This window comes from Notolepis coatsorum (genome assembly GCF_963971535.1).
Source record: "Notolepis coatsorum genome assembly, chromosome: 1".
NCBI classification, from domain to species: domain Eukaryota; kingdom Metazoa; phylum Chordata; class Actinopteri; order Aulopiformes; family Paralepididae; genus Notolepis; species Notolepis coatsorum.
This window is the reverse complement of record NC_140165.1, coordinates 17,799,476-17,821,375: the sequence shown is the minus strand read 5'-3', so window position 1 is coordinate 17,821,375 and position 21,900 is coordinate 17,799,476. Positions and strand designations below refer to the sequence as shown.

At 44.9% G+C, this 21,900-nt stretch overlaps 1 protein-coding gene across 1 annotated transcript in view; it reads left to right on the top strand.

Moving 5' to 3' along the window:
* Positions 1 to 17,661, top strand: part of dazl (deleted in azoospermia-like) — a gene marked incomplete at both ends in the record, with an annotated part of 35,541 nt that extends 17,880 nt beyond the window's left edge. The window contains one exon of the mRNA XM_084310359.1: positions 17,542 to 17,661. Within this exon, the coding sequence (XP_084166485.1) occupies positions 17,542 to 17,661 (120 nt within the window). The remainder of the gene's footprint in view (positions 1 to 17,541) is intronic.
* Between the last annotated feature and the right edge of the window lie 4,239 nt (positions 17,662 to 21,900).

Genomic DNA, 21,900 nt, shown 5'->3' with positions numbered 1-21,900 from the left:
TATCCAGGGTGGCCGACCCCATGTGAGGCTGCACCCGAGGAGCCCCAGAGCCGACGAGCGAGTGGACCTGCATACCGGATTATTCTACCGACGACAGCCCGCCTTCCCAGGCACGGATTATGCTTTGTATACAGTGATTATTCTATGGATAAAGACCAACACTGCCGTGTGTTGGAAACCCCCCCCCCGGAGAGGACGACAGGTGAGGAGACGCTCTACACGACGAGGTCGCTTCACGTCTCTCCATCGTGGACCGGAGGAAGCCGGCCCACAGAGAGTCCAACTGCTTTCATCTGTGGATCGAGGATCGCTGAGGCACCGAGCCGCACAACCGTGGGTTCTCCCAGGATACCCTCGGCCAGACGGATACAGCCAGACTCTACCCCCCCCCCCTTCTCCAGTTGTCTTACAAGCGACCGGAATTCCCCCCTAGTGTATCCAGTTCTATAATCATTAAAGTATCATTGCTATTATTCCTTAAATATTCCAGGTTGTATATTTACCGCCTGCGCCACCAGAGATTGGACGTTCTCTATTGATATACCAACGAATACTCATTTGCCATAAAAGTGCATCCTATTTCAAATCATAAATGTAATTAAGTGATTGCTCTACATACCTTTTGCTATGTATTAATTATTATTAAACGCAGACTTTCGACTTGGTACATTTGTGTTGGATCGTTTCATCTACGTGGGAGTGTTTACCATAATTATTTATGCCTAGTACTGGGTGGCCAGAGTCTAAAGTACAAGAGGTAGTGGTAGTAAGTATCATATCTAACAATACAGTCAGGGAATTGTACCCCTCAGTTACAATTGGTCCTTCGAGCCGGAGGGTAATTAGTGTAATATTAATATAGTGTTATTAATATTGAAATGGCCTATGATGAACACTCCACGAAACGATCCTCCTAACCAACGCCCGCAGCGCGAACGACGGCTCCCTCAGTACTTAGAGGCTTACGCTGTCAGTCAACAACCTAGTCTTCTACTAACAGTAAACGCGGTAAAACTAGAAAGTAAAAGTATGTCTAACCCCAACGCCCAGACTACCCCGACCATAGAGGCCCCTACGGGTTCTAATGTAACTGACCAAGCTCACGGTGGGGACCAGTGGGAACCAGACATGACTTCACACCCCGCCAGTACTGAAGAAGTAGTCCCTGATGAGTCCCGGGAGGAATACAACGCTACCGAGAGAGAACTCGGCACGGAAGAAGACGGGGAGAGCACCGTGGAGATAGAGCTCCAAGGCTCCGCAAGGAGTACCCCGAGGGAAGGCTCCCCTATACAACCGCCTTCTCCCAGCGAGGCAGAGAGGACCCTACAGCAGGCCTTCCTCATCAGCCTGAACGCCGCTGCTGAACGCGACCGACTGCAGATCCAGCAGCGGAGCGAAGAAGAGCATATACGTCTAGAAATAAGACGCATTCAGATGGAAGAGAATGTGGCCCGAGACCGAGCAGACAGCCAGCGAGCAGCTGCTGGTGCTCTACGGGACGCAGAGCGCGACAGACAGCAAGCGCAACTAATAGAACAGCTGATCAGACGGACAACACCCTCTCCCTCCGCCAGAGGCTCCAGGAACTCGTCTAGACACACCTCCAGGGCGGCATCCCCTAGCCGAGTAAACAACCCTGAACTTGACCAACAGACGAGGTCTATACCCCCCACAGACCACCTCCCCCCACCGGTCCAAGCGAGACCTAGCAACCGGGAAGGAGCAGCATATCCTGTGGAGAGGCTAAACCAGAGACTACAAGCACTGGATGACCTAACTGAAGACGAAGAGGAAGAGGAGGAGAACCGCGCCCGACGACAGCACAGTACTCTACCGGACCAGGAGGTCCGGTACAGCCCAGGCTATACTCCCGCGGAGCTGCGCTACAGACCCCCGACTCTATACACGGGTGAGCACGACGCACGACCCGCACCGAGGAACAGCACCTGGACAAGCGGGCCATGGTACACTGCCGGTACCAGCCCATACCAAGGAGCGGGAGGAGACTCGCCTAGGAGGCCTCTCCCCCAACGCTCGCCGATGTATCCACAGTCAGCGTCATACATTGGCACGCCTATGGTACCCGACTTCACCCAAGAGAACCGGGCCCAGTATACAGAACTCCGCATGTGTCTGGAGACCATGTTGGTGGATGTATTGGATGAACGCCATAAATACGCCATCCTACTGAAGCACTTAAAGGTACCCCGCGCACATAATATAGCGCTCGCCTACGCGACTTCCACCACCCCATACACAGCAGCGCTGGTAGCATTGGACCAGAGGTATGGGCGCATATGGGATTACGTGATCCAGGAGATCCGACACATCGACCGCTTACCCCCAGCAATAGACAATCGAGCACTGGACGACCTGTCCATCAGAGTGCAGTCCCTGGTAGGGATGTTGGGAGCGCAGAGAGAGAAGGGGAGGCATGAACTTTACGCCAACTCAAATGTGGAAAGGATCTTGGAGAAGCTGCCGCCCGCTCCACAGGAGCGTTTTAGGCGGCAGAGAGACCACCGAGACCCGAATGGCCCCGAACCGAACCTCCTCGATCTAGCAGACTTCCTGGCGAGAGAAGTCAGCAGCCTACGGCTAGATACATTCGGACGGAGCACCCCTGGCTCCAGAGAAGGAACCAGACGACTAAATGATGGAAGAAGATCGGTGACTGTGATGCACCAATCGGAGTCAGTACCGAGCAGCAGGAGCCACAGTACCCCCTCCAGAACGGAGAAGTGGAAGATAGTGTGCCCCTACTGTGAGAAAGAACACTGGCTAGCGCAATGTGACTCCTTCCCCAAGCTGAACGCGGAGGAAGCAAGTCAATGGATAAAGTCCAACAAGCGCTGTTTTCGCTGTGCGCGCTCACACATGGCAGCCGAATGCCGCTTAAAGAAAAGGTGCACCAAGTGCGATGGAGCCCATCTGGACATACTTCACGACAGTAACAGACGGCGCCCTTCACCCGCACCATCCAGCAGCAAAGCGAGCGTCATGTACATCGATCCCGCCAGCAGCAGTGGAGCCCGAGTACTCCTAAAAGTAGTGCGTGTGACACTAAGCTACCAGAATAAAGTCCTGGACACTTACGCCGTCCTCGATGACGGGTCAGAGAAGACCCTTCTGCTCGCCTCCGCTGCGGCCCAGCTAGGGCTGCGGGGAAGCGAAACCCAAATGACAATTCGGACAATAAGACGAGATTTGAAGACGATAAAGGGCGAGAATGTCTCATTCTCTATCGCAGCAAGCGGCCAGCCTGAGCGACGGTACCAGATTGCAGACGCTTTCACCAGCCAAGAAATAGGACTGTCGCGGTACACATACCCCGTCGCCAAGCTGATGGAGAAATATGCACATCTGCGCAAGTTACCGATCCCGCTCATAGACAATGCTATGCCGACCCTGTTGATAGGCTCCGACCATGCAGACCTCATTGTCCCGATAGACCGGGTTCATACCGGACCCCGAGGCTGTCCTGCAGCAGTCGAGACCCGTTTGGGATGGACTCTCCAAGGCCCGCTCGCCAAATCTCTCAACCGAAGCACAGCCACTAGATGTCTCCACTCCCGAGTCACAGAGGGAGAAACCGCACTCCTGCAACACGTAGAGCGGCTATGGACCTTGGAACAAATGCCCTTTAAGAACGGAAAGAAAGACATTCGCTCTAAAGATGACATTTACGCCATTCACCTCCTCGAGACAGGGACCAAGAGAGTCCCGGTCAACGGCGTGTTGAGATACGCCACGCCACTCCTGCGGCGAGAAGGAATGCCTACTTTCCACGCCAAGACAGACGCCACAGAACGGTACCTGCTGAACACGGAGCGGCGCTTAGCCAAGAACCCCGCCCAAGAGAGTGTATACCGCGCTGAGATTGAGAAGCTCATCACAGCGGGACACGTCACAAAGATGGACATTAAAGAGGCTGACCAGACCACTGAATCGTGGTACGTGCCTCACCACAAGGTCCATCACAACGGTAAAGACCGCATAGTATTTAACTGCAGCTACCAGATCGGATCCCAAAATCTGAATAAAGAGTTACTGCCCGGTCCCACACTCGGCCCCTCCCTACTCGGCGTTCTACTCCGCTTCCGCCAGGAAAAGGTGGCCATCAGCGGGGACATTAAAGGAATGTTCCTGCAGGTGAGATTAGTAGAGGAGGACAAGCCCCTGTTACGGTTCCTATGGAGAGAGAAGCCAGGAGATGAGCACCCAGCCATCTACCAACGGGAAGTCCTCCCCTTCGGAACGACGTGCAGCCCCTGCTGTGCTACATTTGCACTACAGAAACATGTAGCAGAGGACCCAGCAGCGGACGAAGAGGTCCGACACAGCGTAAAGAACAGCTTCTACGTAGACAACTGTCTACAAAGCCTTTCAACCCAGGAAGAAGCCGAGGCTCTCCTGATTAAACTCCGCGCCTCATTGATCAAAGGCGGCTTTGATCTCAGGCAGTGGGCCAGCAGCGATCCGCAAGTACTGCGCAGCCTCTCCTCCGAGGACAAGGCAGCCAGCAGCGAGACCTGGATGGCTACAATCCCGGGAGAAGCCCAGGAGATGACCCTGGGATTGGTGTGGCGATTCAAAACAGATTCGCTTCACTACAGACACAAGCCCCTGACTACGGAGCAGGGAAGGCCGGCGGCGGCGCCGACCACCAGACGGAGTGTGTACACAACACTCGCCCGACAATATGACCCGCTAGGATGTATTCTACCGTACACCACCAGGGCAAAAATGATTGTACGAGCATTGGGGGACAAGGACCAGGGCTGGGACGACCCCATTCCCGCACACCTTGCATCCACCTGGAGAGAGTGGGAGATGGAGCTCCACTCACTCCCAGGCGTTAATATGCGCCGAAGCTACTTCCCACCCACGGTGAGGCCAGAGACATGTAAAATGGACTTACACGTCTTCAGTGACGCCTCAGAGGTCGCATACGGATCAGTAGCCTACTTGCGGGCCCAAGAAGAGGGGGGAGAGATCTACACAGCATTTGTCCTCGCCTGCTCGAGAATAGCCCCACGCAAGCAACAATCTATCCCACGTCTAGAGCTCTGCGCAGCCCTAGCCGGAGCGCACCTAGCCACGCTCATCCAACGTGAGCTCACCATACCGGTGTCTAGAACAATCCTGTGGTCAGATTCCACGACAGTACTCGCCTGGATCAAAATCGGACTCATGCAAGTACAAAGTCTTCGTGGGAGTCAGAGTCACCGAGATTCAAGACTTAACCGAAGAGTTAACCGGAGAAACAGAGTGGCGCTACGTTGATACAAAACAGAACCCAGCTGACGTCATCACCCGGGGAATGCCCCTAGATGACCTCACCCGTCGCAATGTCTACAGTGACGGCCCAGCATTCCTAAAGCTCCCGGAAGGAGAGTGGCCCACGCCTATCCCGAGGGAAGCCAGTCAAGAGGAGGCTGAGAATAAGAAACCTATGTTCTGTGGATTGAGCACTGTTATCTCCGCAGACCCCAACATAGATGATTGCACTACCATAGAGAGTGCACAACAAAGGACATTCCTACTGCACTACCTACCGTCTCTACAGACCCGCCAGAAGTGGGTAAAGGAGAGAGACAATTTGACAGAAGGAACAGTCGTCATGATTATTGATCAATCACTGCCCAGAGCTATGTGGCCGGCCGGCCGCGTAAGCAAAGTGATCACCGGTGCCGACGGCAAGGTCCGAGCAGCTGAAGTGCTTGTCCAGGGTCGCACTTACACCCGTCCCGTGGCGAGGCTCATAGAACTGCCCCGACTCCCAGACACAATCGATGATGACCATGACCCTATAACCCTATGACTTTGTGAAGTTGACTGACCCCTACAGCAAACCCCTATGTGTAAATAGACAACGCGATTAATCTGTCTCTGCTTAACTGATTAGGTCTGGGACCAATCAGGGGGTGGCTGTTGTGAAGGGCCAGATTAAACCGAATATATATATTTATTTATATATATATATTTAATTGTATTTGTATATTCTCTAATATTCCCTGATATCCCTTGTATATTCCTTGTACAATATGCATTGAATATCCATTCTAGCCTACTGAACATCCCATAATAGTCTCCATTCTACTATTGGTCGAGACCTTGGTGCCAGGCTGCCATACCCCCCAGACCCAGTTCAAACGTACCGCTCAACATGTACGAACAAGTCCTAGTTCCGCGTAGGAATCTGGCTACCGCACCACTAATGGTACTATTTGTTCATAGTGCGTATATATACTGCGCTACTAAAGTAGGACTTCCCTTTTAGTCCAGTTTCTTACCCTCCAATAGAGTGACAGACGTAAAGCCTCCCCGCGACGCCACGTGTGGGAGTAAGGCCAAGTTCGGCCCACCATCGGTATTGAGACATCGTGTATATTAATATTTGAATAGTCATATTTGGCACTATATCGTCGAGTTGGACGTAGTCTATTAAGCTAATAATAGTCTATTCATATGTAGTGCTTCGGCGGTGAGAATACTATCGTAGTCAGTACCCCCATCGTTTCGGGTAGAACTGGCTGCTTATCCAGGGTGGCCGACCCCATGTGAGGCTGCACCCGAGGAGCCCCAGAGCCGACGAGCGAGTGGACCTGCATACCGGATTATTCTACCGACGACAGCCCGCCTTCCCAGGCACGGATTATGCTTTGTATACAGTGATTATTCTATGGATAAAGACCAACACTGCCGTGTGTTGGAAACCCCCCCCCCGGAGAGGACGACAGGTGAGGAGACGCTCTACACGACGAGGTCGCTTCACGTCTCTCCATCGTGGACCGGAGGAAGCCGGCCCACAGAGAGTCCAACTGCTTTCATCTGTGGATCGAGGATCGCTGAGGCACCGAGCCGCACAACCGTGGGTTCTCCCAGGATACCCTCGGCCAGACGGATACAGCCAGACTCTACCCCCCCCCCCCCTTCTCCAGTTGTCTTACAAGCGACCGGAATTCCCCCCTAGTGTATCCAGTTCTATAATCATTAAAGTATCATTGCTATTATTCCTTAAATATTCCAGGTTGTATATTTACCGCCTGCGCCACCAGAGATTGGACGTTCTCTATTGATATACCAACAAATACTCATTTGCCATAAAAGTGCATCCTATTTCAAATCATAAATGTAATTAAGTGATTGCTCTACATACCTTTTGCTATGTATTAATTATTATTAAACGCAGACTTTCGACTTGGTACATTTGTGTTGGATCGTTTCATCTACGTGGGAGTGTTTACCATAATTATTTATGCCTAGTACTGGGTGGCCAGAGTCTAAAGTACAAGAGGTAGTGGTAGTAAGTATCATATCTAACAATACAGTCAGGGAATTGTACCCCTCAGTTACAGTAGTCAAAAACAGAGTAAAAACGAATAATACGGTCCGGGATATACATTTCCTATGTTATGTATACACATTCTAATATAAAATATACGGTAAAAATATACAGTAAGTGTAAAGTTGTACAATGTTGGTTTAAAAGTAAAAGTCCAGGAAGATGGTACTGTCACCCTGTGCTCAGTGATGCAGTGAGGCACAGTGATGCATTGTAAAGTCTGATGGCTGTCGGAATGAAGGACTTCCTGTGCCGTTCATTCAGCTACAGTGTTACATCTCAGTCCAGTGCTACATCTTAACAATTACTAATATGGTAATTGTTATAACTAGAGGTAATTAATCTGTACCAATTACATACTCTTATCACTGCAGCCTGACCATCAACCATATTCACACTGTGAAACAGGGTGGCAAGGGGAACCCAACCTGATCATGACATAAGAGCAATGGTCAATACTGTTCCGCTGTGCACTTTATTCTGACTTACTTTGAAGCAGGAAGGCTTTCTTTAGAGATGGTTGGTTTTCATTTACTCCCATCAGTGTCATTACTTGGGGAGTTACTGTATAGGCTACATTGGACATTTGCCACTATTTCAGATTATTTTATTTATATCATATAATAATAATTGGCAACGGTTGTGATTGAAGCATCACAAAAAGAGTGTGTGTAGCGTCCCTGGGAGAGTGATGGATGGACTCCTTAACTGGTGTTTCATGAAGGTTTATTTTCATTTTACAACGTAAGAGCTGAAGTGAAAAGACAAAGAAAAGATACTCAAATATATACATTATATATACAGATATACATTAGATATACATATATGCCACATTCACATTGTTGAATAAAGCTAACATAACACTTGACACAAATGGCTTCCAATAACAGTGACATAGCCAAATACATAAAATGAATACAAAATATAAAAATAAACAGCCCATATTACTAAATAGGACAATTTGACATCCCGTACCTTGTCCTCTCTCTCTAACAGGGGGCTTAACCATAAACCATATGAAAGTCTTCTTTTAGGATCTATAAGCAAACAAAACTCTTAAAATGCTGGTACTCTGGACCTTATTGAATGATGTTGTGTAGGCTAGCTAGCAATTTGCAATGACCAAAGCTAGCAAGACAAATAACGTATTCTTCACAGTAGGGCTGACCCCTATTAGTCGATTAGTCGACTAATCGGTCGAAAGGAGCCGTAGTCGACCAGCCAACCTCTTAGTCGAATATAATAAAAAATAATAATAAAAAAGATTATAATTATTTTGTATCATTCTTTCCAAAAGAAAAGAGGCCTAGAAGCGTGGCTAACGCTAATGGCACGCATACCAGAAGCTAACTGCCTACGAAAACAGGCACAGAGGCACTGAAAGAGGATTTCACCCATCTAATGAACACACTAGACTAGACAAATATCAAGATGTATCCATCAGTGGACCAATTGCATGCTTTTGCAGAGGACAAGAAGCTTTCAGTCGACTCCTTCAGACATTAAGCACCCCCCACAGCCCGAATGGAATGATAAAAAACATATATATAAAATATATATATATATTTTTTAAATATTATACTTTTTTTATTTATTTTTAATTTTTTAGTCGACCAATAGTCGACTAATGGCAAATTTTGGCCAATCATAGTCGACCATCCAAATCCTTAGTCGGGGACAGCCCTACTTCACAGTAACAAGAATAACTTTAGAGTTGTCAAAAACACAAACAACAGTGAGTTCAAACCAAATATATATATATATAACCAATATTAAAACCATTGAAAGTGCACATCAGTTACCTTGTAATCAATTCCAAATAAGACAAAGAATCACAGAGATATTCATTTCCCTTTCTCATCAACTGTCACCTAAACCGTCAAGCTAAACTCACGCTCGAGGCAGCTGCTTCCTGTTTGGCGGTGCTTCAAAATAAAAGTTCCCTATCACACACAAACCAAAATGACGCTATATAGAGGGTCGTTTACAGCGTGGCTTGAGATATGTTCAGGATATGTGTGATTTTCAGTTTCCGTTTATATTTTGAAAACAAATGGGAAGTTATCCTTAACACTCTGTTAAAAGATAGAAACCATAACGAGATGTGAGAGATATGAGATACGAGATGACTAGTTAAACATTTTATACATTGTTTTCTGTACTTTCTTTTGGTAACTGGTTTGTTTGTTTTCTATATCTAGTGCATCCCAAACCATCTCCAATGGACCGTCCCACAGGTAAACAAAATAAATATATATTTAGTTTATTTTACTTCATTTTATATGTAAACCAGACTGATTGTTTTCTGTGTTTTTTTGTGTGTGTGTTCTGTACATGGTAACACCACTTTGTATGCCAGAATGTACAGTACATACAGTCGGAGTACCTCTACCAGCCCACAGAGCAGCCACGCGAAGGGGGCCAACGCATCCAGCGGGTCAGGCCTGCCATGGAAGCCTCCCTATCAGAGGTGAGATAAGATTCTGGGGCCATAGTAGCACGGGGGAGGGGCATGGGAGGTACAGGCAGGGTAATAAAGATACAAATATAAGAATAAAAAAGTATAGTAGAAATTGGAGCTTGATGTAAATGTTTTATCTGTATTTTATTGTGATGTTCTTTTTTATGTTGAAACTTTCTGCTGCCTTGCTTGGCCAGATCGCTCTTGAAAAAGAGATTTTAATCTCAATGATGCTTATCTGGTTAAATAAAGGATTTGATTGATTGATTGATTGACTAGGGCTGACCCCTATAAGTCGATTAGTCGACTAATCGGTCGAAAGGAGCCGTAGTCGACTGGCCAGCCTTTTAGTCGAATATATTAAAAAAAATTATAATAATAATTATTATAATATTTATTTTTTACTCACAAAGTTACTATTCGCTAGTCACTGGGAACTATTTCAATACTAATCGAAAGAGAATCAAACAAGTGAGCTAGCTGGCTGCTGTCATTGTTAACTCATTCAGCGCCGGAGCTTAATCCACGAGATGGCGCTAGTACGCCACCACTGTAAGTCAATGGGGGGACTGCAAGATTTGCGAGTGCTTAAAATATATCTTAAATTATAGCTATGGGTCTAATACACCCGTCGATTATCAGTGAGTTGCTTCCAGTCAACATGTACAAAACGGATTGTTTTTTTATCGGTACATTTCCGTTTTATACCGTTTTGAATATGAGTATAGTTTGGGTGCTTCTGAGTAATTCCAGAGAAAGACACGATAATAGCGTTTTAGTGGAATACACTAAACACGTTGTCATTTTTCGCCTGATTATCGAATCTTCCTGAAATCAACGCTAGATCATCATTATTATCCTTCCTCATGCAATAATGAAAAGAGCCCTGGACCGCGGGGCTCCGCCGCCGCCTCCTCCCACCCAACGGCACACAGCCACTAACTCTTTAACTGCGGTTCTGTGGCACATGCGACTTGTGATCAATCAATCGTGGCTTTGAGCTGAGGGCCCCACGATACTCCATCCTAGATCTGTCCATACTAGGGATGTGCATCTCTATCACTGAGGCCGATGCGATGCGCATCTCGATACGGTGCCAACGATACGATACATTAACGATACATTTGAAGCACCGGGCGATGCGATACGATTCACCCCTGTTGAGATACGATACGATTCGATACGATTTGATTCAACATAATGCGATTCGGGGCGATACGATGCGATTCAACACGATGCAAAATATGGTAATGATAACATTTTATGGTATGACAGAGGATTTGGTTGTATTCCTTATATGCAGCTTATATTATTATTAAAAATAAAATAATCTACTGTAAGACAATTTATATAAAAACTCTTGGGTGCCTAAGACTTTTGCACAGTACTGTGTTTTCGATCCACACACACAATGTATATATACACACTACTGTGAGACAATAATAATCACACACAAAGGGATAATGGCTTATAGCAGACTTAATGATTTTATAATATTTCAGATAATGAAATTAAATGTTTATCATCAACTATCCAGTTAGTATTTATATTGTAACGTTTGGCCACTTTAAATCATTGAACGTAGAGAGAGAGATAGAGAGAGAGAGAGAGAGAGAGAGCGCGTTTGAGTTTGAGCGGTCTGATGCTCCGTAGCTAACCACACCATGATGGCATTTTGTCAACAACACAGTTTGAACCTGGAGGAAGCGATATAAAGAAACGAATTGCCAATAAATGTGAAGTTATCTTTGAACCTGTTGTCAAGCGTCGTCAATATACCCCCCCCCCCCCCCCCCCCCCCCATTTCCTCACTAATGGAACTGGTGTTGCAGAGTCACGTTAGTTAGTTAGATAGTTTAGCGTTAGCTGAACGGCTAACAGTGGCTAACGTTAGCCAGTGGCTACTAACGTTAGCCAGTTGGTCAATTCAATTCATGTCTCCTCCTTGACTTCCACTGTTTGTTGATAACTGTGACGCGGCTCTCGCCTTCTGTAGTAGCGAAGCAAAGATAGTATCTGCTGTGTGCAGTGCACTGCTGACAGAAGTGGATGAGAGGAAATTATATGAATAAATCGTTAAAAAAAAAAAAAAAAAAATCTTTTTTCCCCTCCTTTTTCCTCAGTTTTTCTCCCATCCCAATGTTAGTCGTTATGCCAATTCCCAATCCCCTTCCTGGTCGCTGCACACCTACCCCCTACGGTCGGTCTGGGAGAGTGGAGGCTATCACATGCTTCCTCCGACACGTGTAGCCAATCAACCGCTTCTTTTCACCTGGCAGCGCGGACTCTCACTGAGAGGGTGTAACGTGTGGAAGGATCACACTACCCCCCTTAGATCCTTTTCCTTGCTGAGCAGGCGCCCCGACCGAACTGTAGGAGTCGCTGTTTACAATGACCAGGACCCACCCACCAGCTTTCCCACCCCTAACACTGCCAATTGTGTTAGTATGAACGACCAGCCAAGCTGGTAGCAATGCCGAGAGCTGGGCTCGAACCCAGCATCTCCTGCACTAGTGGAGAGCGCCTTGCCCACTGCGCCACTTATCCGCCCTTGAATTAATCGGTTTTGACCGATGCAAAGATGCTAACAACAGATGCATCGCGAGTTCAACCTGAATTCTATCCGATGCGCACTTATTCCACCGGTGCACTCGCATCTTGAAAGTTTATGCCGGTGCACCGATGCGAATCAGTGAATCTTAACATCACTAGTCCGTACAGCGTATGGTTCCTCATATGCTCCGAGAATGACTTGCCTTGGAGCCATGGCTCTCGAGCAGTTATAACTAAACCTATGAGAAGACACACTTTGCAGTCTTTTAGTGTTTGGATTTCGTCTGCTATTCCTGCTAGATGACTCCATTTATTGGCCGTCTTACAAGTGGGGATGTGTGCACGATTTACGGGTATGCAGTCCTTAGTGTAGGCCACTGGAAGATCGACTTGAATGGCAGAGCTATATCCTCTTACACGAAGGCTGCAGACTCTCTCACTTGTGAGAATTGTGTCCTTTACGCTCATGGTTGTCAGCTTCAGTTTAACTGGATGCTTGTCTGCGTTAAGACCGTCACTCACCTCTTGGTCGATAAATGTAGTATCGCTTTGAGTGTCGAGAAGAGCGTAGACAAGTCTCTCCATAGTTGGGTTATTTTTGGAGGAAACCCATTGATGTGCTGGATGAGCCTCCAACTGCTACACTGAGGGATCTTGCATCAGGGTCTTGATCTGATTCTGTGTCAGGTGCAGGCCTTTCTTCTCTTTGATAGTTGTTAACGTGGAGGGCTGTAGGATGTTTTGTTTTCTCTTGCAGGTGTCACAGGAGTAACGATGGCGACAGTCTTTCGCATTGTGTCCTGGCTTTAGACATCCATAGCATAGTCTCTTCTCCTTTATGAAGTTGCATCGCTCATCCAGTGACATCTCGGTGAATCTTTCACATGCATGGAGCTGGTGTCCATCATCTTCACACTGAATGCATGGAGCCTTAGTCCTAAACCTTTGGTTCTCATTGTCAGTGTTTGCTTGAGTGGCAAGAACGCTGGCTTTGTTTCTCTTAGTGTCTCTGACGTTTCCTTTATCGGCGCTAGTGGCTGATGAGTGTAGAGCTTGGAAAGACGTGATTGGATTGCAGGCAATCTCCGCTTCAGTTGACATGAATTTTGTGAAGTCCTCGAAAGTTGGAAATTCTTGACGTTCATTCAAGCGTTGTGTGACTTGACGGTTCCACCGGGCGGCTGCCCGGTCTGGCAGTTTGTAAATGAGCTTTCGGTTCTCCTCGCAGTCGTTAAGTATGTCAAGACCCTTGACATGAGGAATGGCATCCCGACAGGCGTTGAGAAAATCAGAGAAACTCCTGAGTCCCTCTGCATCGTTGGATAGCTTCTCGGAATGATCTCTGAATGGCAAATGGCTGGCCACTCGATGATTCAGCTTATCCCAGGCTTCCTTGTCGTTACGATAGAATTTGCCTTCTAGAGCCTGGCGTGCTGGGCCACCAACGTACTTCTTCAGGTAATAGAGTTTTTCAGCTGGGGTCATTCCTCTTTGGTCGATGAGTGAGGTAAACGTTGTTTTCCATTCGATGAACTGTATAGGATCACCATTGAAAACGAATGGCTCTGGTGCAGGAAGCCTACTGTTAGATCCTGATCAAACTGGCCAGTATCACGTCTTCGTCTGTTTGGCTCGTTGTGTCATTTTAATGGTCCTGACGTCTCTGACACTGGCTGATAAGATCCTTATCTCTCCCCGTTAGTACAATCCGCAAACCATAATAATTCTCCACCTCCGTAAGAATCCGACACTTCGACAACGTGAAATACCTTACAAGGAAAAGCGTGGTTTATTTGATAAACAGAAACCTCAGCTCAGATGTTAACAGATGTTATTGTCCTTGAAAAGTCTATTCTAATGATCTTTCGGTGTGTTCGTCTATCGTCCTTTTGTTATTCAGTCCAATAGTGTTCAGGCCTGGTCGTCAGCCTAACCCTCCTTGCGTTAGCCGAAGCTAATGATGATGTGGCATTCTTCCTCCCCCCCCCCCCCCCTCTCGATGAGAGGAGAGAGTGTCTTCTGTGTGATCTCAGTCCTACTCGCTCTTGGTCTGCCTTACACCCGGAAACACCGTTCGACTTATAGATCTTCGTCGTAACAACGACGGCCCCGCCTTCTGGTTGTCATGCGACGTGCTGTCATGACAACTGCATAACCTTTCACACCATTAAACTTTCATTAAGATGAACCTCTCTCCCTCCTGCTCTGGGCCTACAGTACACTCGCTCTTATCAATGTTTTGTTACAAGGAATTCAAAACATTCTGCTGGCTGCTAAACATTCTACTGGCTACTGGACCACTGTTCTATCACCGTCTTCCATGCACATTTCGATCTCACCGTTTTAGCTGTGGTCATCTCCCCCCAATCTATACATCACATACATTGAAAAAGCACCCCAAATCCTTCACTACTCAATGCTATGCTGTCATGGAAGACCTGTGCGAGAGAAGTGATGTCAGAATGAGAGGTTGGTGCAGCATGAGATGGAAAGAGTGTGGCAACAGGTGCGTTCCTCGTCTCTGCATTGCTTTCATTGATGTGTTCGGCAGCTTCATGTCTGATCTGATCGTCGTAGACCTTTAGTTTGGCTTGGGCTGCGAACACTTCCTTCTTGGCCTGCAGTCGCTCCAACTCACGCTTTTGTACCTCCAGAGCCTTTCGTTGTTGTTCCTCTAGTTCGCGTATAGCTTCCTTTTGTTTTTCCTCTACTTGCATCATCTGATAGGTGGCTTCCTTTTCGGCTAGGTCAGCCGCTGCCTCCACACGCTTCACTATTATAGAGCCTTGTGTGCAGACCTGCTGCTCTGTGTTAATGAGGAGATGTCCGAGGCAGATCCATAGACCGACTTTGCGTAGTCATGGCGACACAGTTCATGAAGTCGGCTCCTTTCGTGTTGGACATTGAAATCGATAGGTGGCTTCCTTTTTGGCTAGTTCAGCCGCTGCCTCCACACGCTATTATAGAGCCTTGTGCAGACCTGCTCTGTGTTAATGAGGAGATGTCCGAGGCAGATCCATAGACAGACTTTGCGTAGTCATGGCGGCACAGTTCATGAAGTCGGCTCCTTTCCTGTTGGACAAGAAATCGTCGTCTTATGTCATCGGAAGGTGCGGCGGGATCTCTGATTTCGACATACATCATACAAATGTCCGTCTTAGACCCATTTAGCTTGCCTTCATAAAGAGCAGCATAGACATGGACAGAGAAATAGCACAGCATACACTTTGAATGGTAAATTAGGGCAAATAACCAGCATTGAATGTGTTATCTATGGGCATTTACATCAGTGTTCATGTCAAAGCAATGACTAGAATACACACAATAACAAAGGAAGCTCTACATGAAGTGTGCATTTTAAAACAAAAAAGGTAATTAATTATCAGGGGACTATATCAGGTCTATAGTACGGTAATGAAACGGTTCCTTCTCTTAACAGCTCAGGTGAGTATGAAGTTCAGTCCAGGGTCCGGGAGACGAATATCCGATGTTCCACTTTACCATAGAGAAAGCTCCCTGGGTAGCGTCCCTGGGAGAGTGATGGATGGACTCCTTAACTGGTGTTTCATGAAGGATTATTTTCATTTTACAACGTAAGAGCTGAAGTGAAAAGACAAAGAAAAGATACTCAGATATATACATTATATATACAGATATACATTAGATATACATAATATGCCTTAGCTTTATTGAACAATGTGAATGTGGCATATATTATATGCCACATTCACATTGTTCAATAAAGCTAACATAACACTTGACACAAATGGCTTCCAATAACAGTGACATAACAGTGACATAACCAAATACATAAAATTAATACAAAATATAAAAATAAACAGCCCATATTACTAAATAGGACAATTTGACATCCCGTACCTTGTCCTCTCTCTCCAACAGGGGGCTTAACCATAAACCATATGAAAGTCTTCTTTCAGGATCTATAAGCAAACAAAACTCTTAAAATGCTGGTACTCTGAGGGTGGCTGGGTGGCGCAGTGGGCAAGGCGCTCGCCACCAACGCAGGAGATACTGGTATCGAGCCCAGCTCTCGGCGTTGCTTCCGGCTTGGCCGGCCGTCTTACTAACACAATTGGCAGTGTTAGAGGGTGGGAAAGCCGGTGGGTGGGTCCTGGTCGTTGTAAACAGCGACTCCTACAGTTCGGTTGGGGAGCCTGCTCAGCGAGGAAAGGATCTAAGGGGGGTAGTGTGATCCTTCCACACGTTACACCCTCAGTGAGAGTCCGCGCTGCCAGGTGAAAAGAAGCGGTTGATTGGCTACACATGTGTCGGAGGAAGCATGTGATAGCCTCCACTCTCCCAGACCGACTGTAGGGGGTAGGTGCGCAGCGACCAGGAAGGGGATTGGGAATTGGCATAATGACTAACATTGGGATGGGAGAAAAACGGAGGAAAAAGGAGGGGGAAAAAGATTTTAAAAAAAGAAAAAAATGCTGGTACTCTGGACCTTATTAAATGCTGTTGTGTAGGCTAGCTAGCAATTTGCAACGACCAAAGCTAGCAAGAAAAATAACGTATTCACAGTAACAGGAATAACTTTAGAGTTGTCAAAAACACAAACAACAGTGAGTTCAAACCAAATATATATATATATAACCAATATTAAAACCATTGAAAGTGCACATCAGTTACCTTGTAATCAATTCCAAATAAGACAAACAATAACGGAGATATTCACAGAGATATTCATTTCCCTTTCTCGTCAACTCACCTAAACCGTCACCTCAACCGTCAAGCTAAACTCACGCTTGAGGCAGCTGCTTTCTGTTTGGCGGTGCTTCAAAATAAAAGTTCCCTATCACACACAAACCAAAATGACGCTATATAGAGGGTCGTTTACAGCGTGGCTTGAGATATGTTCAGGATATGTGTGATTTTCAGTTTCCGTTTATATTTTGAAAACATATATATATATATATATATTATACATTGTTTTCTGTACTTTCTTTTGGTAACTGGTTTGTTTGTTTTCTATATCTAGTGCATCCCAAACCATCTCCAATGGACCGTCCCACAGGTAAATATATAAATATATATTTAGTTTGTTTTACTTAATTTTATATGGCAGGGTCCTGTGTCCTTGTACCAGACTGATTGTTTTCTGTGTGTTTTTGTGTGTGTGTTCTGTACATGGTAACACCACGTTGTATGCCAGACTGTAGAGTACATACAGTCGGAGTACCTCTACCAGCCCACAGAGCAGCCACGCGAAGGGGGCCAACGCATCCAGCTGGTCAAGCCTGCCATGGAAGCCTCCCTATCAGAGGTGAGATAAGATTCTGGGGACATAGTAGCACGGGGGAGGGGCATGGGAGGTACAGGCAGGGTAATAAAGATACAAATATAAGAATAAAAAAGTATAGTAGATACTAGAGATGGGCAAAACTCACAAAGTTACTATTCACTAGTCACTGGGAACTATTTCAATACTAATCGAAAGAGAATCAAACAAGTGAGCTAGCTGGCTGCTGTCATTGTTAACTCATTCAGCTTAATCCGCGAGATGGCGCTAGTACGCCACCGCTGTAAGTCAATGGGGGGACTGCGAGATTTGCGAGTGCTTAAAATATATCTTAAATTATAGCTATGGGTCTAATACACCCGTTGATTATCAGTGAGTTGCTTCCAGTCAACATGTACAAAACGGATTGTTTTTTCATCGGTACATTTCCGTTTTATACCGTTTTGAATACGAGTATAGTTTGGGTCTGAGTAATTCCAGAGAAAGACGCCATAATAGCGTTTTAGTGGAATACACTAAACACGTTGTCATTTTTCGCCTGATTATCGAATCTTCCTGAAATCAATGCTAGATCATCATTATTATCCTTCCTCATGTAATGTCATGCAATAATGAAAAGAGCCCTGGACCGCGGGGCTCCGCCGCCGCCTCCTCCCACCCAACGGCACACAGCCACACACACACACACAGATAGCGTCGATCGGGTTAGAAATAAATATCAGAACAACAATCAAATTTATATATAGTGTTCCTACCTTGTATCTGATGTAATGCAAAAGAAATAATCCAATTATCTCATCTCCATTCCAAATACTGGGCGAGGAGGTCCGTGCCACGTTCAACAGCATTGCATATTGAGGGGGGAGGGGGGCAGCCTCGCAGATGTATCGTTGAAACAGGTTACCTCGCCTGAGTATTTAAATCCCGCCCGCACGGCTCGGATCGTCCCAGAAAAGAAACTACACCATTCCCAGTGGAGTGCAATACCAGCTGGAAGGCGTAGGCGGCGGTATTTGCCCTTTTGCGAGCTCAGACCCATTCCCAACGATAATATCAGGCTGGATGGATGAAAATGAATGTGAATGTATATATAACGATATATATAACGATTAAAACCCGACTATACTCGTGATTGGCGCTCAAGCGATGGCGAGTTAACCCGACTATCATCGTGACTGGCGCTGAATGAGTTAAAGCAGTGGTCACCAACCTGTCGATCGCGATCGACTGGTAGATCTTTGAGACTTTCCCTGTAGATCTTTTCCTGAAAAAAAAAATATATATATATATACCGTATATATATATTTTTTTTTTTAGATCTTTCCCTGAGACTCCACATTACAGTTCTACTTTTGTTTTGATGTGAAAAGTGATGCTGCATAAGATGACTGCACTTAGCACTGACTGAGAAAGTACATATTACAGTTCTACTTTGACAAACATATTTACAATTAGCATTTTATAATGTTAATAATATGAGAGTCCACATTACAGTTCTACTTTTGTTTTGATGTGAAAAGTGATGCTGCATAAGATGACTGCACTTAGCACTGACTGAGAAAGTACATATTACAGTTCTACTTTGACAAACATATTTACAATTAGCATTTTATAATGTTAATAATATGAGAGTCCACATTACAGTTCTACTTTTGTTTTGATGTGAAAAGTGATGCTGCATAAGATGACTGCACTTAGCACTGACTGAGAAAGTACATATTACAGTTCTACTTTGACGTTTTAATGTTGGACCAAAGCATTGCATGTAATTAGAATACAGGCAAATAAAAGTCATTTAGTTTGAAGTATAATCTTGGCTGTCTTTTTCTCTCAACGCTTCAATAGGTAGACCATGCCTTCACCAACAAAAAAAAAAGTGATCTTGCGCTTAAAAAGGTTGGTGACCACTGAGTTAAAGGAACACAGCAACATTTTGGGAAATTAGCTTATCGACAGTGCCGGTAGCCTTCGGGGTACATTCATTGTGCTAAGCTAGGCTAACGTGCAGCCAGATTGCTTTCTACTGAACGCACAGAGAGGAAACTGGTATCTATCTTATTGTCTCTCTCTGGAGAAGACGGTCAGCTAATTTCCCAAAATGTTGGGGTGTGTTTCTTTAACAGCTAGATATCTTGTGATTCGCAATTTTCAGTTGATGCTTGAAATGTCTGAGCTTCCACATTAACATATGGTTTTATTTGTACTCCATAGCGAATGTGAGATAATCCAACAAGCGAGCCGGCTGGCTGCTGTCATCACTAGCGACTAACGCTAGCGGACCAAGCTAACGTAAAGCATTAATTCCGAAGGTTACATCACTGATGCCTGAAATGTGTGAACTTTGTACAATACTTGAAAAGTATTCTATACTTTAAAATACTTGAATTTTACGTTTTACAAAATTTAAATACAAGATATCTTTTAGTATATTAATGATGGGCTAATGGATATACTTTCTGAGAGCAGTACTGTATAATGGAAAACAGTCTTTTTGTAACTTGCTTACCGGTATTAATCCACCGTAGCCCAACATGTGGTGGTATTACTCCAACAACCTGCTTCCAAATAGGTGTAAACCTCATGTTCAGCTGTTCCAGTCCATCGGTTATTTCATCGAGTTTGATCTACCAAAATAAATAAATACATTGAATATGTATAAACTTAATGAAGTACAAATGTAATTTGGATTTTAGATTGGGCCTTTCATCTCTGGAAGATTCACAAATATGTCTTGATCTCCTTCAAATAATGTTCATGTGCTCCCTCTTTTAAAGGGTGGTAAAAGTTCTTTGTGTTCTAATATTTTGTATGTTTCTGGAGTTTTACAGTTCAGCAAGTTCATGAAACATTGCAGTGTTTCAAATGGCACTACTGTATTTAATGTTACTATCTAATGTCATTTTAACATAGTACTACAAATTGTACTGATTTTCTTTTCCATGTCGGTTGAGTCTTTAAACTGTCATTTGCTCTCAAATATTAACAGCATTTATTAGCTCAATGCCTTACAAACTTAGAGATGAAATAATTTTAAATCTGGCATGTGATGACACCTTTAGTTAATTGCCTTCCTGTTTGTAGCTTTAAATATTTTGAAACAGATATGTACAAAATATGACTTCTTATTTACTTGAACCCTTCCACTACCACACTACAGAAGGTTAACCCTTTCACTACCACACTACAGACGGTTAACAGTCTAGTGTGGTAGTGAAAGGGTTAACACTTTGTCGTGTGGCAGTTAACCTTCTGTATTGTCGCAGTGAAAAGGTTAACCATTTGTTAGTGAAAGGGTTAAATGTCTCAAATGCAGGAATCTCCTGTAAATGTGCAAGACATGCTTTTGTTTGGTCCTGTTAGGTTACGTTCACACTGCAGGCAATGCCCGATTCAGATATGTTTTCACTCATGTAACTCAGATCTGTTTGTTTTTTGTTTTTTCCATGACAGTGTGAACAGCACAACTCGCATGGAATCTGATCTTTTCAATTCTGATTTGGGCCACTTTCATATGTGGTCAGATTTCTTTGCAATGCGACCTCAGTCATATCAGAATGAATGTGCCTTTTAGCATATTGAAAGAAGAAATGTCTCTCTTTCACCTCCTCTTCGTCCTCATTATCACCTGCTCACCAATTAGCTGCCTGCACTGCACATCCATTTATAACTTAAACCAGAAACTGTGACTTAAGTGTCCTCCATGTTTACAACCATCTTCGTTGTTGTTCATCTGTGGATGCGGATCACTTCAGGAGTGTGTCCAGCTCACACTGGAATCTGATATTGGCCACATACAAAAAAAATAAGTAATAATAATAATGTGAATAATAATAATAATAATGTGAACAGCCAAACAAAATCAATCTGATTTGAGCAATAAGTCAGAATTTAGCATTAAGGCTTGCAGTGTGAACGTAGCCATAGTTAGAGCCTGGATATATATTTGCACTTGTGTCATGTAATGTGATGTTTCACATTAAGTTGTGTTTGTGGGAGGAGTTAGTTTTTTTTATTTAATTTTTTACTTCTAATCCACTTTCATTCCATTACTTTTTCTCCAATTTATAATTGTCTCACAAAAACCTTAAGATAAAATGTCTGTATGAATATCAAACCCAGTGTTATGTATGTTTAATGTTTTATGTGAATTAAACAATGTCATGTTCAAAACCTATTGGGACTACCTTGCTATATTTTGAAGTCTGTACTTACTGATAATGCATTGTACATTTGGAACTGTACCTAATGTAAAACATGCACTGGTTTTCCTAT